This window comes from Heteronotia binoei, chromosome 5 (genome assembly GCF_032191835.1).
Source record: "Heteronotia binoei isolate CCM8104 ecotype False Entrance Well chromosome 5, APGP_CSIRO_Hbin_v1, whole genome shotgun sequence".
NCBI lineage: Eukaryota > Metazoa > Chordata > Lepidosauria > Squamata > Gekkonidae > Heteronotia > Heteronotia binoei.
The window spans coordinates 30157858-30180807 of record NC_083227.1 but is presented as its reverse complement, the minus strand read 5'-3'; the positions used below and the strand labels follow the sequence as shown (position 1 = coordinate 30180807).

General features: G+C 44.2%; 1 protein-coding gene across 1 annotated transcript; it reads left to right on the top strand.

Moving 5' to 3' along the window:
- Positions 1-8034: 8034 nt before the first annotated feature.
- Positions 8035-19660, top strand: LOC132571897 (zinc finger protein 345-like). Its single transcript, XM_060238689.1, has 5 exons — positions 8035-8043; positions 11882-11999; positions 13760-13885; positions 16689-16814; positions 17268-19660. Exons 1-5 carry the CDS (start codon positions 8035-8037, stop codon positions 19658-19660), a joined length of 2772 nt encoding a protein of 923 aa, XP_060094672.1.
- The last annotated feature ends 3290 nt before the right edge of the window (positions 19661-22950 follow it).

The window sequence follows — 22950 nt, the reverse complement described above, 5'->3', positions numbered from 1 at the left end:
ACTTCTCCAAAGACTTACTGGTATCAGCTCTCTCAGAAAGTGCTTTGGTCCACCAGTATGCCTTTGACGGAAAAAGTTCCTCCTTTGCTGCAAAGAAGTATTAATAATTAGCCCACCACAAAACTATTTTATGGGATTCAAGTACGTACAAAACGGAATGTTTTTCCCAATAATTCTTTAGAAGAAGATGAAGATATTGAATTTATTTCCCACCCTATACTCTGAATCTCAGAGCGGTCACAATCTCCTTTACCTCCCTCCCCCCACAACAGACACCCTGTGAAGTGGGTGGGGCTGAGAGAGCTCTTACAACAGCTGTCCTTTCAAGGACAACTCCTACAAGAGCTGTGGCTGACCCAAGGCCATCCCAACAGCTGCAAGTGGAGGAGTGTGGAATCAAACCCGGTTCTCCAAGGTAAGAGTCCATGCACTTAACCACTACATCAAACTGGCTCTCAGAAGGTTTAGCTCATTTACAAGCTATGCACCTCGAATTCCAGTCTCTGGATGGACCCCCCCTCCCCCCCCCCCCCCGTGTAGGAAATTGCATTCTGGAATGGTAGCCGCATCCTGCCTGTCTCTGTCCACAATCCACGGACCCGGTACTGAATGGCTCAGTTCCATCCAGCAGAGTACTGAAACTTCCACCTTTACATCATAGTTCCGAAACTCAGTTTGTCTCAGAAGAACAACAGACCATTTTCCAAATGTTATCATTTTCCCACAGAGCAGAAATAATCTCCACTTGACTCCTCCTCAGCAGCAGATGGCAGTTGAACTGACATGTTTAAATATGACACCCCCTGATAGTGATTTCTTCTGCCACTACTCTGCCTGACACATCAGGAGAGCCAACCCATGACAACTTTGTTTTTCTTACTTGTTTGGGAAATCAGTCTTACGAATCTGTTTCTATTTTATTATTTTAAACTCCCCCCCCCCTCCTGTTTGTATCCTCTCTAGGAACCCAAGCGCTGTCTGCTTCTTAACCTTTTACTTGATGTTGTGCACAGAAGGAAATAAAAGAACAATTTTAATAACTATTTTTTCAAACTAAGGAAGAGATTAAAGGTTCCTTTTAACTGCCAGTTTCAGAAACATAAAGCCTCCTTCTAATAGCTCAGTGGGGCTGGAAAGGCACTCTGCTCATGCTCAGACGCACTGTCACCAAGGCTTTTTTGTAGCGAGAAATCCTTTGAATATTAGGCCACACCTCCTGATGTAGCCAATCCCCCAAAAGCTTAGTACAGTAGGCCCTGTACTAAGAGCCCTGTAAGCTCTTGGAGGATTGGCTACATCAGGGGTGTGTGGCCTAATATGCAAAGGAGTTCCTGCTACAATACAAGCCCTGACTGTCACAGTCAATAGAAAACTAGGCAATGGAAAGCAAAAGAGAGTAAAAAATTAGCCTAATAAAGTCTGGGAACATTCCTCCAACGCCTAGAAAATAATAAGTTGTCTAGAAAATAACCGTGAACACATGGTAACTAAAGCATTAATGTTTTGGCAGTCCCAAAATGGTAGTCAACATCTTACCTGAACAACATTTATTACTGTATGGAAACTGCTGCACTGACCTAATATTGTATTGGCAACACCCATTCACTTAATTTTATGAAACAAGAAATCTTTAAAAATGGAAATGCTTTGGCGGAGAAAGAAAGTACTGGGAAGTTTTCCCACCCTGCATCTCTGCCATCCCCTCTTTAGCAACACAGTCCGGAGGAAAGTTTACTTTGAGGGGCTTGGAGAAGTGTCACTGCTCAGCAGTTCCTTGGTTGTTCTTCTAGCTCCAGGGTAAACACAGAAGCCTGACTCTGGTTTGACAGAGGGAGAGGGTGCTGGAAAGCGCTTCTGTCCAAAATCCCAAGGAGCTTCACATTCAAGTCCCGAACAGAGACACAAGCAGAGATACCTCTGAGACACTCAGAATTCCCCAGAATATTCCAGAATCCAAAGCATGGGGCACAAGAGAGAGAACTCTGGGACCCTGTGGCACATGTCAAACAAGGACACCCTCCATCCCTTTTCCCCAGAACATATCTCCCCTCACAGCCACTGAAGCAGCTGCAACATGGATAGGGAAGAAATGCACATCCAGATGTTTAAACCTAGGGACATCTCATCTTTCTTAGTTTTGTTTTCTCCTGTAAATGGGAGGTTTCTACACCTCTCCTGCACAAAAAAAAAGAATTCAGAAGCATTCTAAAATTAACTGGAAAGCTGATATTTTGACACCCAACCAATCTGAGGTGCACCATTCCCCAGGGCTCCCTGGAGAGGTGACCGGGACCCTTCCTTGGAGATCTTCCAAAGGCATTATAAGGCTCTCTTGTTTATCGTGGCTTTTACAGGCTTTTGAATGGCAGGCATCCTTTAAGGTGGCAAGAGGGTGTGGGGGGGGGAGAGATGTGGGGTTTGCTACATTATTTTTGGGTTTTGCTGAAAATGTATTTAATGTTTGTTTCAAGGAGCTGGTTCTTACCTTTAAAGCCCTATATGGCCAGGGGCCTGCATACCTAAGGGATCGCCTTTCCCTCATGTTCCCCAGGGAATACTATGGTTGGGGTTTCAAAATCTTCTCTCAATCCCCGGCCCTGGGAATGTCAGGCTGGCTGCGACTCGAGGAAGTGTCTTCTTGGTCACAGCCCCTCGCACTGGTGGAATGAGCTTCCCAAGGACGTCAGGGCCTTGCGGGATCTGATACAGCTTTGCGTGCCCTGTACGACGAAGCTCTTCCACCAAGCTTTTGATTGTTAAATCTGGAAGTTTGCCTGACCCAAATAGCACCAGTCACCATGGAGCCCGACCCCTGATCCTGACCCCTGGTAACTAGAGGATTTGAATGCTTAATGTCTGATGAAGATTTGTTGTACTTCTGCCATCACTATAGCACTTTAATGTTATTATAATAGTTTTTAATGGCTTAATGCCCTCAGGTGAGAATCTCTACACCACTAGTAGTCATATACAGGCCTCAGTTCAAAACAATTAACTGTGTCAATGACTGTCACAACTTTTCTTTTGCTCTGTGTGTAATGCCACCACCTTGAATTTTAATTCCAAACACTTTATTTAACGTTCCTGGCTGAATTTGCACCCAAGCTCTAAGGCTTCTGTGTTCGACTATGTGGCCCTAAGGATGAAGTTCTTATAATTTAGTATCACAGTACTCCAGGAAAATATAAAACAAAATAAAACTTTATTTGTTCAACAAGTGTATGGGTTTCAAGATGTTTATAGCTTAATTCTTCAGTGAATAATAATAACTTTTGATTGAGATGTCACCCTTTCACTTCACACTCTCCTTGCTCTCAAATCTTCTCTTCTTGAATTTCTGACAGCTTCTGTCTCTCACACTTCTGTAATACTCTGACCATATCAGGTTTGGGCTCTCTCTCTAGCCCCTAATATGCCCTTTAACTATTTCTACTTTTCTTCTAGAGAATCTAGAAGCACTAGATGGGTTTCTAATCAGAAGACTGCTTCTGAGACTTTGTCAACAGCTGACTGACCACAACTGACTGTCAACTGCTGTCAAATCTAATAATCTGCTGATCTCTCTTTCTCTGTATATATATTAGATTATTAGATTTGACAGCAGTTAACAGTCAGTTGTGGTCAGTCAGCTATTGACAAAGTCTCAGAAGCAGTCTTCTGATTAGAAACCCATCTAGTACTTCTAGATTCCCTAGAAGAAAAGTAGAAATACACACACAAACGCACAATCACTTCTTAGCTCTGTCCAGGGCTTTTTTTGTAGCAGAAATGCTTGCATATTAGGCCACACACCCCTGATGTAGCCAATTATCCTGGAGCTTACAGTAGGCCCTGTACTAAGAGCCTGGTAAGTTCTTGGAGGATTGGCTACACCGGGGTATGTGGCCTAATGTGCAACGGAGCTCCCGATACAAGAAAAGACCTGGCTCTGTCCATGCTTCTTAGCTCCACCCACACTAATTAGCTCCACCCAATCACCTCACTCACTCATTCCCCCTTTCACCCCCCTTTCTGTACTGCAATTTACCAACAATTAAAGAAATTCATATAATTATAATCACTTACAAACTATACTGGACAATGACAGTTCTCTTTCACAAATAGTATGAAGCAAACCTTTCCTTGTGCATAGACAAAGCATCTCACCCTGCAACCTCAAACAACTCACCCACAATAACACAACATCTTAGCTGAACATGGACACTGGCACCAGAGCTTGCAATAAACCCCAATGCCACCTTTGCTGCCACAGACACCCAGGCAACAACACCAACTACAGCATCTCCGGCTTGTTCACTGGCTCATCTTCTAGCATAGAACACATCATCACATTGCTCCCCCCACCTGCGATTTGTGGTATCCTTTCATGTGTAGGTGGGGAAAAGAAAGAAAAGGGGGTGGGTGTTCAGTAGAGAAGAATACAAATGGAATCGTGAGAGTGGGAGAAATTGTCACAGTATGTAAAAGTCTCATGTCAATCCTCTTTGAAGTAGAAACATAAAATGCCCTTTAAGACAATGAGTATGGAGTTAATCCGTACCCCATTGAACTCTCCAACACAAACTTGCGATATCTCATATCTCATTATATATATATATACACACACACACACACTCTGTGTGTGTGTGTATATATGGTCTATTTTTTCCCTTCAAATAAGTTTATTGATAAGAAATAAGAAATACAAAGCTGAGTTAGAAAGTGCAGACAAACAGAAGGTATGTTGACATCTAAATAAGAATAAGATTACAGTTTTCACAACTTCAATTCAAGTAGTATTAGTAAACGTATTTTGAATGAAAAGTAAATAGTAAAAATAAAAGTAAAAGTAAAAAAATAAAATAAATAAAAAGTAAAAGTAAAAAAAATTAATAAAAATTATCCCGCATAATAAAATAATAATAGTTGAAAATATAAATTTTTAACAGTTTTCAACAAGGAGGCTTATACCAATGATAGAAAGATAAAAAAGAAACACAACTGTCATGGATTGGTCAAAATAGCAGTAAATCTTTATGGGTAGTATGTCTATTTATAGAATTTACATAAAGAGGGTCAGTGTCCAGTTTATCAAGACCTGGAAGCCAAATAGCTAAATAGTTTGAGTATGCTTGGCAAGGGTCAGATTGGTTTAATCCTTCCAAAATTTTGTCCATCACTATGTGATCCCACACTTTGGGAAACCATACGTCGAGAGATAGACTGGAGGTACCTTTTCAAGACTGTGCAAGCTGTTAGAAGTTATACTGAACATATTAAGACAACTGTCCATTCTAATACTTATTATAGTAGATATGTTATCTTCTGTGTTGAAGCTTTTATATTCTTGTTTTTTTACTTGGTCTGTGACTGCAAATAAACTGACTGACATTAATAGTATTTTCTTTATTTAACAGTCTTTTATAATGGACATCTCTGAATTATTGCATCAGAATCAATTTGAAGTCAAATGTCTGTGCTGTAGCAGTCCTGAGTATCCTGTTTAGGAGTGTATGTTGAGAATGTACTTTTGATTTATGGGGATTTTATTACAGGAAAGAGCTGTTCACAGAGATACGTTGGGGCAAACATCAACAGAAGTTCAGAAGCAAAAACCTTAAGGCGAGGTAATTCAATACCCAAACTTGTAAAATTTCCTAAAGCCAACTTCAGGAAGATTATCCTTAACACATCATCATACAGCTCCCCCCACCCCGTGACTTGTGGCATCCTTTCATACGTAGGTGAGGAAAAATAATAGCATTCATTAATCTTAAAGGTGCTTTCTTTGTATCTCTCCCGTGCAAGCCAAGGAACCGGGCAAAGGAAGCTCTGGCATTTTTCCATCCTTCCCCAGGGGACCAGGAAGGGGAGGAGCCTCAGCCAATAGCAGGAAGAGAAGCTTGGCTCAGTAGTTCTGCTGTGTGATTGAGTGAGCCTGGCAAAGCAAGCTCTGCCTCCCCTGCTTCCTCCCCAAAGGAGGAGCCTCAGCCAATGGAGAAAATAGAGGATTTGCTCTGTAGCTCCTGTATGATTGAGCAAGCCTGGCAAAGCAAGCTGTGATGCAGAAGGAAGCAAGAGAGAGGGAGAAGGAAGCAGTTGCTTGTGGGGCTGATAGGAGTCTTCTAGGGGCCTGATTTGGCCCTCGAGCCACATGTTTGACACCTCTGGGCCAGACAGTTCACAGAAGAGAATCCACTAGGAGCCTTCCTGCCTCTACAGCCAGCCAATCCTTGGAAATAACCTGCATCAAACTGCACCCTACATAGAAGGCAATCCCTTTGGAAAAGAACTTTCTGGGAAAGACATGCCCTCAATTTGACCCAGACCTGAAAGCAATAGAGCGATTAACAAGCAGTATCTATTGCCTTATGACGCTCTCACCATCATTCTCCCATTTTAACGTGGTACTGGCTTATTGGTTTCACACACAAATGCTATCCAGGCCAAATGTTCTTTCATTTTGTTAATTTTGCTATTTTGCCATTGGATTCTAACATTGTACCGCTTTGCGTTCTTAACCCTCACCCACCAGCTCGCTGTAGCTCTGTAGCCCCATTCCGTTGTCTGATGAAGTAGACATGCATACCAAAGCTTACATTCTGAATAAAAATTGGTGGGTCTTAAGTGTATTACTGGACTCCTACTTTGTTCTATTGCTTCAGACCAACACGGCTACCCACTTGGATCTACCTTTTGTTTTCTGGTTAAAAAAAGGGGAGGGGGGAAGTCAGACCTAAATGGATCTTCATTAACTCATATCCTTCAGAACCATCCCCCCCACTGGACTTTGCAGGACACCCCCCTCAAAGAAGGTGCTCCTACCCCTAAGTCCCCTCCCACCGCAGAAGCCCTGCCGAATAATGGCCTGCAAGGCGAATGCATGGGGGGGGGGGCGGCGTCTGAAGAAATGTGCAGGAACTCAGGTTTCCAAGGCCCCATCCCTGTCTCATAAACAAACACACCTGTGTGGTTTTACATATTACCAGGCCTCAGATTCAGTGGGAGCTCACAGGAGCACAGCTCCTGAACCTTTTTGAGAGTTCCTCCTCTTCCTTCTGAGAGTTCCACCCGAATTGTCCATTAAATAGTATGTGGAGCTGCATAACAGTTCTTGGATGAGCTCCACCACCTATTTTTCTACAAAATTAGCAGTGCATATTACATATACTAACGCATCTTCCATTATATTTTAATGTATTCTTTTTTTCTAATGGCAGACTAGAATGACGTTTATATGTGTGTTACATGTTGAAATCCAACCTCTGAGTAACCTATGTCTTCGTTTTAACCCAGAGACTGAACAACAAAAACATTACAACAGACTCTCCTGTATTAAACTTCAGGATAACTAAAGGGTTTAGTACACGGACATCAATCTGCTTTGTATTAGCTTTTGTTGTTGTTTCAGCCCAGTTAACAGCGACTAACAAACACCAGACCCCAATTTATGATTCTTTTCATCCGCTAAAAAACATTCCCATGACTCTGCATACTAACTCACTGCCCACTTTCTCTCCATTTAGGACTGCTGGCCATTCCATCCTATTGTCTGATGAAGTGTGCTTCCAGCACACGAAAGCTTCCATTCAGAATAAAATCTGGTTGGTTTTAAAGGTGCTACTGGAGTCTTGGTTTGTTCTACTGCTTCAGACCAAAACGGCTGCCCACCTGGATCTATCTACACCCCTGTGGAGTTAGTTACTCCAGAGGAATCTCACCGAGCTGCAGGGGGCGCTTCTGACCAGTCCAGTCCTGTCCCCCGGGGCTCTCCGGGCGCTGCTCTCGACGGGGAGGGCAGCAAAAGCCTCTCGGTCCTTTTCCCCCTTTGCTTGCAGCTCTTCCAGGGTTAAAGCAGCCGAGCGGTTTGCTAGAGAGGCCGAGCAAGGAGGGAAGGGTTTGCATCTGCATTGGGGAGGAGAGCAGGAAGGGCTTCGGGGGTGCAACGGGAGAGGAAAGCCCTGCAGCGGCTGCAGCCGGATCCCGGGAGGCTTTACTCTCGAGTAAGCCCTTGCAGTCCTACTCTGCACGAAAGACATGCTGCTAGAGCCCGCGATGTCCCTTGTACGGCCTGAATTGACTTTGCAAAAGGGAATGAAATTCTCCACCTGGGAGGTCGCACTGGGAGGCCCAGACGGGATCCCGGGGAAGAAAGACCCTTTCGTGCCCGGGGCTGCCCAAAGGCCTCGCCTTTTGCCAGGGGCATCCCCCTCCCCCTGCAGTTTCCCGAGCGGGAAAATTAAAAAATGATGCCCCCTTATGGGCCATTCTATCTTATGGTCCCATAGAATACAATGGATTCCATACCCAATTGGCACCGCCCCCTCTGTTGGTGCCTGCGGCAAGCACCCCCTCTGCCCCCCCCCTCCATCCGGTCCTGGGTCCAGCGCTCCCCTCTGGCTTGCTTAGAAAAGCCCTCTTGAATCCTTCAGTTTTGCTCCGCCTGCAGAAAGCCAGGCGAGGGGGTGCCTTCCAGCCGCCCTCAGGGGGCTGACCACTTATTGGAGTCATCATGGTCCCAAGAAGAGCTGAGCCCTGGTTGCTCTGCACCAGCTGGAGTTTCTGAATTGGTTTTGTGGGGGAACCCCGTGGCAGGGATTCCGGAAGGCCGGATCAGCTGTATCAAGGGAAGGGGCCATTGTTTTGAATTAGGCAGAGTAGGGAGAAAGCCTTTTTTCCAGCTCCATTAACTTGCATCTCCAGCAATAATGTTAAGTCTAGTATAATGTTGAGACTCTTCACTGAGTCAGCGAAGGTTAACAGAACACCACCTAAAGTGAGGGGGGAATCTTCTTCAAGAGTTTTGCTTTCCCAGCCTGTACTGCTTGGATCTTTCCAGGGTCCAGTTCCTATTTCTTCCCTCTTAGCTATTTCAGCACAGTAGCCAGAAAGCAGCTGAGGACCTCTGCCCCCTCCTGCTCCCCCTAGCAGCCCCTGTGCCCTGACCTGGAGAGGCCAGCTGAGGCCTCTCTCTCCCTTCCCTCTGCTGGCTGCTCCGGCAGAGCTCTTGCCCAGCCCTTCCGGCCCCTTGAGGAGCCCTTCCCTGTCACTTTGTCCTGGTTCCAGTTTCCCTTGAGAGGCACCCACTAGACAAACTGGTCCCAGAAACTGGAGGCCAAGCTCAGAACATCCACAGCAGATTTTTAAAGAGTCAAATAGAGAAGGACGAAACAAACATCTCTTTAAAAGCTTAACACTTAATATAACATAAACTCAATGCAATTAATCTTGATCCACAAAGTACAACAAGAAGGCACACTTGATACACTGAGATGTCTCTTGACCAATACTTCCTCTAAGCTGTGGAGTCTTGTGAGCACAAATTCAGCTTTGTCAGCTACTGGCATTAAAGTTGTGAGCTACTGCATAAATTAGTTTGTTCTGGGGCCATTTTTCCTGAGCTAAGATAAAAATCTGTGAGCTGGAGGCTAAAAAAGTGTGAGCTAGTCCACATTAGCTCAGCTTAGAGGGAACACTGCTCTTGACCAGGGTCAATGATATAACCTCATTCTCTTTAGGTTTCTTTCTGCTCTTTTTAATATTTTCCCTCTCCCTCTTCATAGCTGAGTGAACAAGAGTGTCTATACAGTCAGAAGCAACCCAAGAGAAGGGGGAAGGAGATGGAAGAGGAGGACCCAGAAGGTCCTGGAATTGACAAGAGATTGAGGACAGGTCCCCATCCCATCCAAGCAGGGAGTGGTGTTGAATTCTGGGAAAGAGCTGTACCAGAGACCTTGGCTCAGGACATTATGACTGCAGACAAACGCAGCCAATGCTTCCGGCAGTTCTGTTACCATGAGGCTGATGGGCCCCGAGAGGTTTGCAAGTGGCTCTATAGATTTTGCAACCACTGGCTGAAGCCAGAGAGACACACCAAGAAGCAGATCCTGGACATGGTAATCCTGGAGCAGTTCCTGACTGTCCTTCCTCAGGAAATGCAGTGCTGGGTCAGAGGATGCGGGCCGGAGACCAGTTCCCAGGCGGTGGCCCTGGCCGAAGGTTTTCTCCTTAGTCAGGCAGAGGAGAAGAGGCAGGCAAAGCAGGTAAGGGGCTTTCATTCATTCAGTTCAATTAATGATCTTATGCTAAGGCTTCCTGTCGGATATATCCATGTGCTGTGCGTGCATGTTAATTGCCATCAACTTGCTTCCAACTTACGGTGACCCCATGAATTAATGTCTTCTAAAACATCATACCATTAATAGCCTTACCCAGGTCTTACAAACTGAGGGCCAAAGCTTTCTTGATTGAGTCCATCCATCCCATGCTTGGTCTCATTCTTCTTCTGCCTTCTTCAACTTTTCCTAACATTATTGTCCTTTCCAGTGACTTTTGTCTTCTCGTAATATGGTCAAAGTACAATAATCTCATTTTAGTCATTTTAGCTTCTAAGGAGAGTTGAGGTTTGATGTCATCTAGAACCCACCTTTTTGGCAGTCCATGGTATTTGTAAAAACTCTCTTCCAACATCACATTTCAAAAGAATCAACTTTCTGCAGGGCAGTTTTCTTCCTCGTCCAACTTTCACACCAACACATAGTAATGGGGAATACGATGGCATTAAATAACTTTATCTTGGTCACCAGAGTCACATCCTCACACATAAGAATCTTTTCTAGCTGCTTCTTGACTGCCCTTCTCCAGCCTCAGACTCCTTCTGGTTTCTTGTTTGTGATTCACATTTTGGTCGATGATGGAGCCAAGGAACAGAAAGTCTTGAGCAATTTCAAGGTTTCCATCATTAATCCTAAATCTGTGTAATTGCACACCAGTCATTACAATTGTCTTCTTGAGGTTCAGCTGGAATCCTGCTTTGGCACTTCCTGCTTTAACCTTGTAAGTATTTTGTTTCAAGTCCTCACTATTTTCTGCCAGTACTGTGGTGTCATCTGCATATCTCAATTTGCTGCTGTTCTTCTGCCGATTTTCACTCCACCTGCCTCTAAATTTAATCCAGCTTCCCTTCTGATATGTTTTGCATATAGATTGAAGAGACAGGAGATAAGTCACGCTGCAGTCTGACAATTTTGGCTGGTTTGGAAGCCATTTTTTCCCTCCATATTCTGTCCTAACAGCAGTTTCTTGACCAGAGTACAGGTTGCTCATCAAAGCAATTTAATTTAATTTTTAGATTTCTATCCCATCCTTTCTTGCAAGAAGGCTCAGAGCGGTTTACAATCAGATGTTGTGGCACACCCATTCATTTTAAAACCAACCATAGTTTTTCATGACCCACACAATTAAAAGCTTTGCTGTAATCTATGGAACACAAGCCGATTTTCTTCTGAAAGTCTCTTGTATGCTCCAAAAGCCAACATATATTTGCCATCTTATCTCCAGTGCTTTTGCTGTTTCTGAATCCAGCCTGAACATCTGGCATTTCTCATTCCACAAATGGTAACAGACCTTGCTGTAATATTGTAAGTATCTCTTTGGTCCCACAAGAAATGAATGTGAAGGTCCAGTAGTTGCTGCAGTCTTTGATGCCTCCATTTGTTGGAATTAGTGTGTAAATTGAGCATTCCCCGTCTGTGGACCATGGCTTTGTTTTCCATATTTGTTAGCATGTTCTTGTTAAGTTTTTGAAGGACCTCCTTTTTTTGGACCATGGAATGAGTCTACTAATATCCCAACTACTTCTGATTATTTGTTTCTCTCCGTTGCTCTGAGTGCAGCTTTCCCTTCACAATCTAAAATTCCTCAGTGTATTGTTCCCATATTTCTTGGATATTTCTGTCTCTAGATAGTTCACTAAGCTGGGATGTAAACCCAACTTTGATTCTTGTCCCTCTGGTTGAAGGAGCTCTGATGCTGGATGCAGGGATGCTGAGAGGGGGTCAGGATCTGTCTTTTCCGCCTGTTCCATTCCTTCTCTTACCTGTCTCCCTTGTTGTTGTTTCAGATCTGCCAACAATTCGCCAAGGTGGAAGCCAAGTTCTCTGAGGAAGAAGGAGGTCCTCCATCAGAGAAAGGTCAGAGGGCGCAGCCCCAGGAACATGCCCAAGATGCCCTCTCAGATGGTAAGGGTGTCCCGTGCCCAGATGGGATTGGTGTCAAATGGTTGGGCTGAAGGTTCAGGACAGGACAGAATACATTTACAGACTCCACAGGCTTGAGTTCTGGGACATCGTGCCAGAGGGTGTAGTGACGGCCACCCCACTTTAAGGGAGAGTAGACAGAATCCTGGAAGGCAGATCCATCCTTATTGACATTAATGAAAATATGCAGCTTAGTGAACTATCTAGAGATAGAAATATCCAAGAAACAATTCATCCTCCCGATGTTGTCTCCCTTGCAGGCAGTGAAGAGACGTTGTCGAGCCGTCACTTTTGCAGAGGAGTGGAAAGGGCTGCTCCACTTCTGGTCCAGGTAGGGGGGAAGAAGGGGGGATAGTCGGGGGGGTAGTTGAGAAGCCTCTTTCTCAAGGAGGCTTTTGGTCCTGCAGACTGAGGAGAGAGAGGCTGTGAACCCCTTTTGCTTTACATATTCCAAACACTACATCCTGCACTCTTCCAGAATACACTATGTGGTGAATGTAGTCTCTGCCTGGTATGATCTCTGAGGAGGGAATCTGCTTTGTCTTTCAGTTTCCCTTTTCCTTTGAGGAGGTGGCCGTGTATTTCACCCTGTCTGAGTGGGCCCTGCTGGATCTGGGCCAAAGAGCTCTTTACAGGGAAGTTATGCTGGAGAACTATGGGAATGTGGCCTTTCTGGGTAAGAATCTTTTATAGGTGCCAATGGTTCAAAATTGCCAAGAGAGACAGTTTGGTGTAGTAGTTAAGCGCGGGGACTCTTATGTTGGAGAACTTGTTATGATAATTGATTCCCATTCCTTCACATGCAACTGCTGGAGTGACCTTGGGTCAGCCACAAGTTCTCTCAAAGCTGTTCTGCTCAAGAGCAGTTTCTGTCAGAGCTCTCTCAGCCCCACCTACCTCACAGGTTGTCTGGCTACAAATAAAATCCCTGGTTGCAAGTGTTTTGATGGAACAGGAGAGACACTTCTGGAGTCTTATCTGGAATTTTTGATACTGCAGGTTCCTCCAGGATGGGGTTCCAGAGGGCCTTACTCTGCTGTAAGAAATTAATGACCTTGAGGCCTGATAAGTCAGTCTTCTGGCTGGCTGTTTCTGACAATAAGATGTGCATCTTTCCGGGGGGCAGGCTGACTCTGTGCTGCTTCAAAAAGCAGAAATGCCTGCATGATTCAGACATGGCTGTGCATTAGACAATAGACAAGCCCAGCTAAGGTGCAGAGAATGGCTCAGAAATAGCAAGATACTGGCTCTGAGCTTGAGAAAGGTGTTCCTGCACTGCAGGGTGGGTTTTCTCGGTGTCCGTTATCTGCCCCCCTAACAATTGGCACCCCTTCCAAAAACAGTGGGAGTCTTCCTTTAAACTGTGGGGTTCATGTGTTGAGCGCCTGACTTCTCTTCCCCCATGCCCCCATCCTCCTGGATCTGTTCACAACTGCTGGGAAACTCATAATTTCTTGTATTTAATCGTCAACTGCACAATATCAAGAACTGCATGGCAACTCAGGTGGAAACTTTGCCATTTTTTCCCTTTAAGTATATATGGGAAGTCTGGGAAAAGGAGGGAGAGTCAGGATATAAAAACAGCTCTACAGAAGGGCCTGGCAGGAATAAGATGTGACTGGATTCTAAATTCAGGAGGGAAAAAGATCTGATAAAAGAAATACACACCGTTCCTGAGCTGTGCCTGACTGGTATCTTGGCTCCTTGCCTGTGTGCTGATTGAACCTCTTCCTTTATTCCAGCAGCAGGTGCAGAGGAGACAGCTGGGGAATTCCAGGGGTTCCCTTTGGGAAAAGCCATTAACGAAAGTGCTGAAGGAAACTTCGGAGATAGAGAAGAACCACAGAGGCAGGAGGGGAGCCACACAGGTAAGAGGAGGGAGAAGCCCATTCCTTGCCAAGGAGAAGGTATCTTGATAACTTCTTGTATTGAGTTTTTTAAAAGTTTTATTGATTTAAAATACAATAAAGAAGCATTGCATATGATACATAAAAGGAGGGGAAAAGAAAGAAAAGGGGACTTTAGAGAGTGGGAAAAAAGAAAGCAACAGCAGCCAGTACAAATATATCAGTTATAATTCCACTTCCCAATATATTACTCAAATCTTTCTACCTACAAGTATAAAAATCTCCTTAATATTACATCCTTTATTCTCTCACTATTGTAAAAGAAAAAAAAACAATTCTTATAATAAACTAGTAAAGCAATAGAAGACCAAACAATTCTTTTTAAACACGAATTAAATATAACCAATTCATAGGGAAATATTTTCTTATAAGACTGTCTCAACATCAAATTACCTAATTTAACTTAAACCTATAAAAAGCACATATTAGTTTATTAATTTAGCCAAATCCTGATTAAAAGGAACACAAAAAGTTATTTCTTTGTTCACAGCAAATTACATAAGATACATCAAATCTATTTCCATCTAAACCATTTCTCCTGCTAACATATTAATAGCAGCTCTGCCATATTACCAAAACTATCAGATTCTGTAGCTTTTATACTGTCTGGCTTTTCTCACATTAGAAACAGTCTCCCTAAATATGCAAACTGTAAGTGGATTTACTATCTAGGAAGTTATGCTAATAAACCTCATTAACATCATTTCTTCAGGATCTCTCTTGATCTTTTAATTTTAAACATCTGTTCATTAATATTAGTTACATGTTTGCTTATTCAGCAAGAAGAGAGAAGGGAGAAAAAACAAGGAGGGAAAAAACGAAAGAGCCAAAGCCCTTCTTCCCAAAAATTTAAAAAAACAAAAAAACAAACTTTTAAGTTCCTTTACTTTCTACACTAGAATTGTATCTGAGGCAGTCCCTTTATCCCTTTGTCCACAGCTTATCTTTTGAGTAACACCTTTCACTTCTTGGTCAGAGTTCTTTATTCAGTCATTCAGCAAAGCAGAAGCAGAAAAACCAAAGTCCTTTTTATGGAAAGATTTCCAGATCCAAATGCATTGCTGAAAGTGGAGCTTTACTCTTCTCAGCACAGGAAGAAGAATTCGTCGCCATTTTCCCTTCTCCGTTTAAGTGGTTTTAAAGTGCGTCATAAGACACCATCTTCTTTTGCCTTTGTTTGTTTCGCATAACAATTTCCCTGTTTTCACTGCCATCGAATCGCTCTCCTTGATGCAGAACCCCTGTAGATTAGCTATTTCATTAGTTGTCGGATCTTCTTCGCTCAAATCATTAGCGATGGGCACAAAATAATCTCTAAGAAGCTGCTTAAATGAAATCAAATCTTCCTTTAAAGATATAATAATAGAGGAAATATCTTTTCCATGTGCCATTTCATTAGAAAATGCCATTCTCAGCTTGTACACTCAAAAGTCAGTCTCTCAAGTCAGATTGTATTTTCACTTGCTTCCTGTTGAAGGTATTCTTCCAGTTAAAGTCAGATAAAAGAGACAGAGTTCTTTTTTTTTTTGTATATCTCTTTTGTGTTCAAATCATATTGCAAATTCTTGATAATCTCTGTAATGTATATCCAATTAAAGTCCGGGTCAATTTTAGTAATTATATTCAATCCAATTCAAAAGGTTAAGACTGCTCCTGTTGGTCCGAGGCCACTTGGAATCCTCTGTGAGCTAGTCTTTTGTAGTTATGCAGAGTGACCCATCAGGGGGTAAATTTAGGAAAAAACACCTACTTTTTAAGTAGAATCATCGCTTTAGAAGTGGAAAGATGTTGATTTGAAGATGTACTTGAGAAAAGGAAAGTATAAAAGCAATCGGGAGTTCTTTTTGCGCTGATAAGCAACTATAGTAGCCTCAGCGCCTCAGGACGCATGAGGAGCGTAGGGGGCAATTGCCACTATCCCCCTCCCCCACCGTGGGGTTTCCATGCCGAGAGAAAGCCCTCCAGGCTTTCCCTGCGGGGGTCTCAATGACCAGACTCAGAGATGTCACAGAGAGAGCTCTGCAGACAGCTCTGAAGCAAAGATGATGGATCCCAGAAGTCCGATAACTTCTTGTATTAAATTATCAAGAGCGGACAATCAAAAGGGCTTCACAGTGTTCAAAGGGGCCATCCAGGCTCTCTAATCCAACACCCTGCACAATGCAGGATCAGCCTAGAGCATCTCTATAAAGTGTTGTCCAGCCACTGTTTAAAGACTGCTTGTGAGGGGAAGCTCACACCTCCCTAGGGAGCCGAATCCACTTTTGAACAACTCCTACTGTAGGAATAATTTTCCTAATATCCAGCCGGTACCTTCCCACCTTTGTTTAAGCCTATTATTACCAGTCCTCTCCTCTTCTGCCAACAGGAACAGCTCCCTGCTCTCCTCTAAGGAACATCCCTTCAAAGATATCAAGAGAGCAATCATGTCCCCCACCACACCATTCAACCTCTTCTCCAGACTGAACATCCCCAAGTCCCTCAGCCTTTCCTCACAAGGCCTGGTCTCCAGGGAAACGAGGCGAATTGATTCTTTGCCATTTCTTCCCCTTCAAATGCATTGGGTTGTCTGAGGAGAGGAGGGTTGGCAGGAGATAAGAACAGCTCTACATTAGGGTCTGGCAGGGGATAAGACTTGACCAGCTTCTCAGTTTGGGAGGAAAGAGGATCACATAAAAGAAATGCACCCCCATTCTTGAGCTGTGCCTGACAGTTGGCTTGGCTTCTTGCATTGATGCTGATTGAATCTCTTCCTTTCTTCCAGCAGCAGGTGCAGAGGAGACAGCTAGGGAATTTCATGGGTTTCCTTTGGACAAAGCCAACAGCAATGATGCCAAAGGAAGCTTGGGAGATGGAGACAGACCACAGCGGCAGGAGGGAAGCCACACAGGTAAGAGGACGGAGAAGGCCATTCCTAGATAAGCAGGGGGTTTTCGTGATATCCCAGTCAAGGAACAAAGGTCATTTGAAAAGAGGAGGAACAAAGGCCCCCATCCTAACCAGAGAATCCACTCCAGGGAAAGTGAAAGCATGGCCTTTGCAAAGACCCTCATTTTGTAAGCACCAACTCACTCAAGAGAGAAATGATATGTTTGCGTAATAGAAAGAGTTTCAGTGTGAAAAGAGTCCCTATTTCACATCAAAGAAGTCACACAGATGGGGAGTCAAAAGCAATCATCTTTCATGCAGGGGGTTTAATGTACTTTTAAATTGTATATTATCATACACCTCTGTATATAGCAAGAAGAAGCCACTAAAATATTTGGAACGCAGAGGGAAATTCGAGTGCAGATCAGACCTCCTTGGGTGGGTTCTAACAGGACCTCTTTCTTTATTCCAGCAGGGCACGATCAGAGGAATGAGGAGGGTGAAGAACTGCATCCTCTATTGCCAGATGAAGCCAAGAATGAAGACTTGAGAGGCAACTTCCAAAATCAAGGTGGACCGAAGAGAAAGAAAAGAAGCCACATGGCCAAGAAGAGGCGTCAACCCATTCCTTGCCAAGTGGAGGATTTCCAAGAACTAATTTGCATGGTGAAGGAAACATACAAGTGCTTGGCTTGTGGAATGAACCTATCAGATCAATCCCAGTATAATGACCACATACGAATGCACAGTGGAGAGGAGACCCATCAACGGCTGGAGTGTGGAAAGATCATGACTTGCAGAGGAGAGCTCCATGGACATCAAAGAATACATACTGGAAAGAAATCTTACAACTGCTCAGACTGCGGGAAGAGCTACTCAAAGAAATTAGACCTTGTTCGACAACAAAGGATTCACTCAGGAGAGAAACTTATATTCTCAGAGACTGGAATGGCATTCCCTGAGGGTGGAAAACATAATAGTTTTCCAAAGCAGAGCACAATGAAGTCATATAAATGCTTCCAGTGCAGAAAGTACTTCAGATACAGATCACAGCTCTTTCTGCATAAAAGAATCCACACGGGTGAAAACCCTTTGGAATATTCAGAGTGTGGGAAAAGATTCAGTCAGAGTAACCATCTTAAAAAACATCTAAAAACCCACACTGGGGAAAAGCCCTTTGTATGTTCAGAGTGTGGGAAGAGATTCGGTCAGAAGGGCAATCTTCAGAAACATCTAAGAACACACACAGGGGAGAAGCCTTTTGAATGCTCAGAGTGTGGGAAGAGATTCACTCAGAATGACGGTCTTCAGAAACATCTACAAACCCACACAGGGGAGCAGCCTTTTGAATGCTCAGAGTGTGGAAAGAGATTCAGTCAGAGTGGCAGTCTTCAAAGACATCTAAGAACCCACACAGGGGAGAAGCCTTTTGAATGCTCAGAGTGTGGAAAGAGATTCAGTCAGAAAAGCAGTCTTCAAGAACATATGAGAACCCACACAGGGGAGAAACCTTTTGAATGCTCAAAGTGTGGGAAGAAATTCAGCCAGAAAAGAAATCTTCAGGAACATATGAGAACCCATACAGGGGAGAAGCCTTTTGAATGCTCAGAGTGCGGGAAGAGATTCAGTCAGAAAAGCAGTCTTCAAGAACATATGAGAACCCACACAGGGGAGAAGCCTTTTGAATGCTCACAGTGTGGGAAGAGATTCAGTCAGAAAAGAAATCTTCAAGAACATATGAGAACCCACACAGGTGAGAAGCCTTTTGAATGCTCAGAGTGTGGGAAGAGATTCACTCAGAATGACGGTCTTCAGAAACATCTACAAACCCACACAGGGGAGCAGCCTTTTGAATGCTCAGAGTGTGGAAAGAGATTCAGTCAGAGTGGCAGTCTTCAAAGACATCTAAGAATCCACACAGGGGAGAAGTCTTTTGAATGCTCAGAGTGTGGGAAGAGATGCAGTCACAAAGGCAATCTTCAGGAACATATGAGAACTCACACAGGGGAGAAACCTTTTGAATGCTCAAAGTGTGGGAAAAAATGCAGTCAGAAAAGAAATCTTCAAGGACATATGAGAACCCATACAGGGGAGAAGCCTTTTGAATGCTCAGAGTGTGGGAAGAGATTCAGTCAGAAAAGAAGTCTTCAAGAACATATGAGAACCCACACAGGAGAGAAGCCTTTTGAATGCTCACAGTGTGGGAAGAGATTCAGTCAGAAAAGAAATCTTCAAGAACATATGAGAACCCACACAGGGGAGAAGCCTTTTGAATGCTCAGATTGTGGCAAGAGATTCAGTCTGAGTAGAACTCTTCAAGGACATCTAAGAACCCACACAGGGGAGAAGCCTTTTGAATGCTCAGAGTGTGGGAAGAGATTCAGTCGGAGTAGCACTCTTCAAGGACATCTAAGAACCCACACAGGGGAGAAGCCTTTTGAATGCTCAGTCTGTTGGAAGAGATTCAGTCTGAATGGCGATCTTCGAAAACATCTAAGAACCCACACAGGGGAGAAGCCTTTTGAATGCTCAGAGTGTGGGAGGAGATTCAGTGTAAGTTGCAATCTTCAAGAACATCTAAGAACCCACACAGGAGAGAAGCCTTTTGAATGCGCAAAGTGTAGGAAGAGATTCAGTCAGAGTTGCAAACTTCAAGAGCATCTAAAAACTCACACAGGGGAGAAACCTTTTGAATGTTCAGTGTGTGGGAAAAGGTTCAGTCTGAATGGCAATCTTCAAAAACATCTAAGAACCCACACAGGGGAGATGCCTTTTGAATGCTCAGAGTGTGGGAGGAGATTCAGACTGAAAGGCTCTCTTCAGAAGCACCAAAGAATGCACACAAAGGAGAAGCCTTCTGAATGCTGAGAGTGTAGAAAGAGATTCCATCATTGTGGCCATCTTCAAAGTCATCAAAGAACCAACGCAAGGTGAAATCATTAAACTGCTTCACCCAGAGGTGTCGAACTTATTTGTTATGAGGCCAGTGCTGACCTAAACGTCACCTTATCGGACTGGTCCATGTATGCCATAAGAAAGTATGCCATGTCCCTGACATACAAACACAGGGAAACCTAATTAATCCTTTTTTAAAACTAAAATCACAAAAATGCTTAAAAGATTAATAGTATTTCCTTTATGTATCAAGCTTTTATAATTTACACCTCTTGCTCTGAATTATTGCATCATAATTTGAAATCAATCTTTGTACTGTAGCAATCTTGAGTATTCTGTATCTCTACACTGAGAACATAATTTGATTTCTGGGGTTTATTACAGAAAAAGAGCCGTTCACAGAGATCCGTTGGCCCAAACATACACAGAAGTTTAGAAGCAAAAACCTGAAGGTGGGGGTGATTCAAACACCAAAAGGGGTAAAATTTCCAGATGCCAACTTCAGGAAGATTATCCTTAACCTATCATCACACTGCTCCCCCCCCCCTCCACCAAGATCTGCAGATTGTGACATCTTTTCATGTGTAGGTGGGGAAAAGAAAGAAAAGAGGGTGGGTATTCAGCAGAGAAGACGACAAAGGGAATCATGATAGTGGGGAAAATTGTCACAACATGTAAAAGTCCCATGTCGATCCTGTTTGAAGTAGAAACATAAAATGCCCTTTAAGACTATGAGTATGGAGTTAATCCGTACCCCATTTAACTCCCCAACACAAACTTGTGATATCTCATAAGGTTGAGAGAATGCAATAGGCCCAAGGTCCCCAAAGTCAGAAGCCAGTTTTCCGGCAGAATGGCATTTGAACTTGGGTTTCCCAGATCCTTGCTCTAATCAGGGGTGTCAAACACATTCGTTATGGGGGCAGGATCTGACATAAATGGGACTTTGTAGGGCTGGGTCATGTGTCATAAAATGTAATGCTAAGTTGCAGAGATAGAGGACACAGAGAAACACAATGATTTTCTTAAAAACACTTACAATAAAACATGCTGAAAACTATAGCATTCATTAGTCTTAAAGGTACTTGTAAAGAACAAAGAATGTTGTGATAACAGATGCACTCTTAAGATTCCTCTGTTTCGAACCTGCAGTGGATTAATCTCTGCCCTTGCAAGGCGGAGCTGACAGCTGCGGTGAATTAAGCCTGAGGTAGCCTAATAGGCAGATTGTGAGCTAGAGAACCAGGCCCTCAGAGTGGGAGTAGAATTTGAGGGAGCTGAGTCAACACAGCTGGTGCCTGTGAGATACCTGCAGTTTATCTTCTTTTGATTGTTGGAAGAGGCTCTCCAGAGGCTGGTGAAGAATTGGTTGAAGGCAGTGAATTCCACCTCCTTCCTGGAATCCACATTGGGGGTAGACAGCTAAAGTAAACAGGTGTTTCTTTGCTCCGTATAATGCTAGTAAATGATTGTGTAGAAGAATGTATAAAATAAAACCACCAACACTGTCAGAAACAAGCAGGATGGACAGACTGGTGCGTGACCCTCATCTCTGAATTGTGTGTCATTACTACAGCCCACAGCCGGGTGGAAGAGCTCTATCTGGGCGGGCGGGCAGGCAGGCAGGGAGGGTGGGGTCTGAAGGAGCAAGCTTCGTTACAGTACTTTCTTTGTAACTTGCCCATGCGAGGCAGAGAACTGGGGAAAGGAAACTCTGGCTCTTTCCTTCCTTCCCAAGGGGGCCAGGAAGGGGAGGAGCCTCAGCCAATAGCAGGAAGAGAAGCTTGGCTCAGTAGCTCTGCTGTGGTATTGAGAAACCTGGCAAAGCTAGTTTTCCCTCTTCCCCAAGGTAGGAGCCTCATCCAATGGCGAACATAGAGGCTTTGTTCTGTAGCTCCTGTGCGATTGAGCAAGCCTGGCAAAGCAAGCTGGGATGCAGAAGGAAGCAGACCACATCCACAACCAGTTGCTTGGGGGCCTGATAGGAGCTCTCCAGGAGCCTGTTTCAGTCCCAGGGCCATGTTTGACACCCCTGGCCCAGACAGTCCAAAGAAAAGAATCCAGTGGGAGCCTCCCTGCCTCTCTACTGCCAGCCTCTCCTTGGAAGTCACCTGCACCAAACTGCGTTCCACACAGAAGGCGAACCCTTTGGAAAAGAACCCTCCAGGAAAGACATGCCCCCTGTTCAACCCAGACTTGCAAGCAATAGAGCAGGGGTGGCCAAGGGTAGCTCTCCAGATGTTTTTTTTTGCCTACAACTCCCATCAGCCCTAGCCATTGGCCATGCTGGCTGGGGCTGATGGGAGTTGTAGGCAAAAAACATCTGGAGAGCTACCCTTGGCCACCCCTGCAAAAGAGCAATTAACAGACATCATTCTCCTATTCTTATGTGTTACTGTGTTTCCCACACAAATGCTATCCAAACCAAATGTTCTTTCAATGTGTTGATTTCACTGTTTTGCCATTGGATCCTAACCCTGTAGCACTTTGAATTCTCAACCACTACCCACCAGCTGTAAGTAGCTCTGTTCACTGTGCCCCATTCCATTGTCTGATGAAGTCTGCATGCACACGAAAGCTTCCATTCGGAATAAAACTTTGTTGGTCTTAAAGGTGCTACTGGACTCCTACTTTGTTTTTTTCCTTCAGACCGACAGGGCTGCCCACCTGGATCTAGCTTTTGTTTTCTCCTAAAGAGGAGGGCGGGTGGGGGGGGAGTGAAAGTTGGATCTAAAACGGATCTTCATATCCTTCCCACCCATTTCCCGCTCCCCAGGACTTTGCAGGACCCCCTCTCCCCAAAGAAGGTGCTGCTCCCCCTAAGTTCCGCCCCTCCATAGACGCCCTGTCGAATAAAGGCCTGCAAGACGAATGCACTGAAGGGGGGAAGCGTTTGATAAGATGCTCAGAAACAGAGATTTCTAAGGCCGCCCTGAAGCCACTTCCTTGGAAGAAAGCCAGCCCCCTCTCTCTCACACACCACACACACACAGCCGTGTGCCCAGTTACTCCAGAGCAGGGGTGGCCAAACTGTGGCTCTTTCACACATATTGTGACTCTTGAAGCCCCCACCACCCCATCGGCTGACTTTGAGAAGCTTTTTTTCTCTTTAAATCACCTCTCCAACCCAAGCCAGCTGGTGGCTTGGAGAATGCATTTAAACTTAAAAGTTTTTTCTTTCCACCTCTTCCTCCCTCCCTCCATTTGCCTTCCTTCCTGCTCTCAAACATCTGACGTTCATGTTTTGCAGCTCTCAAACGTCT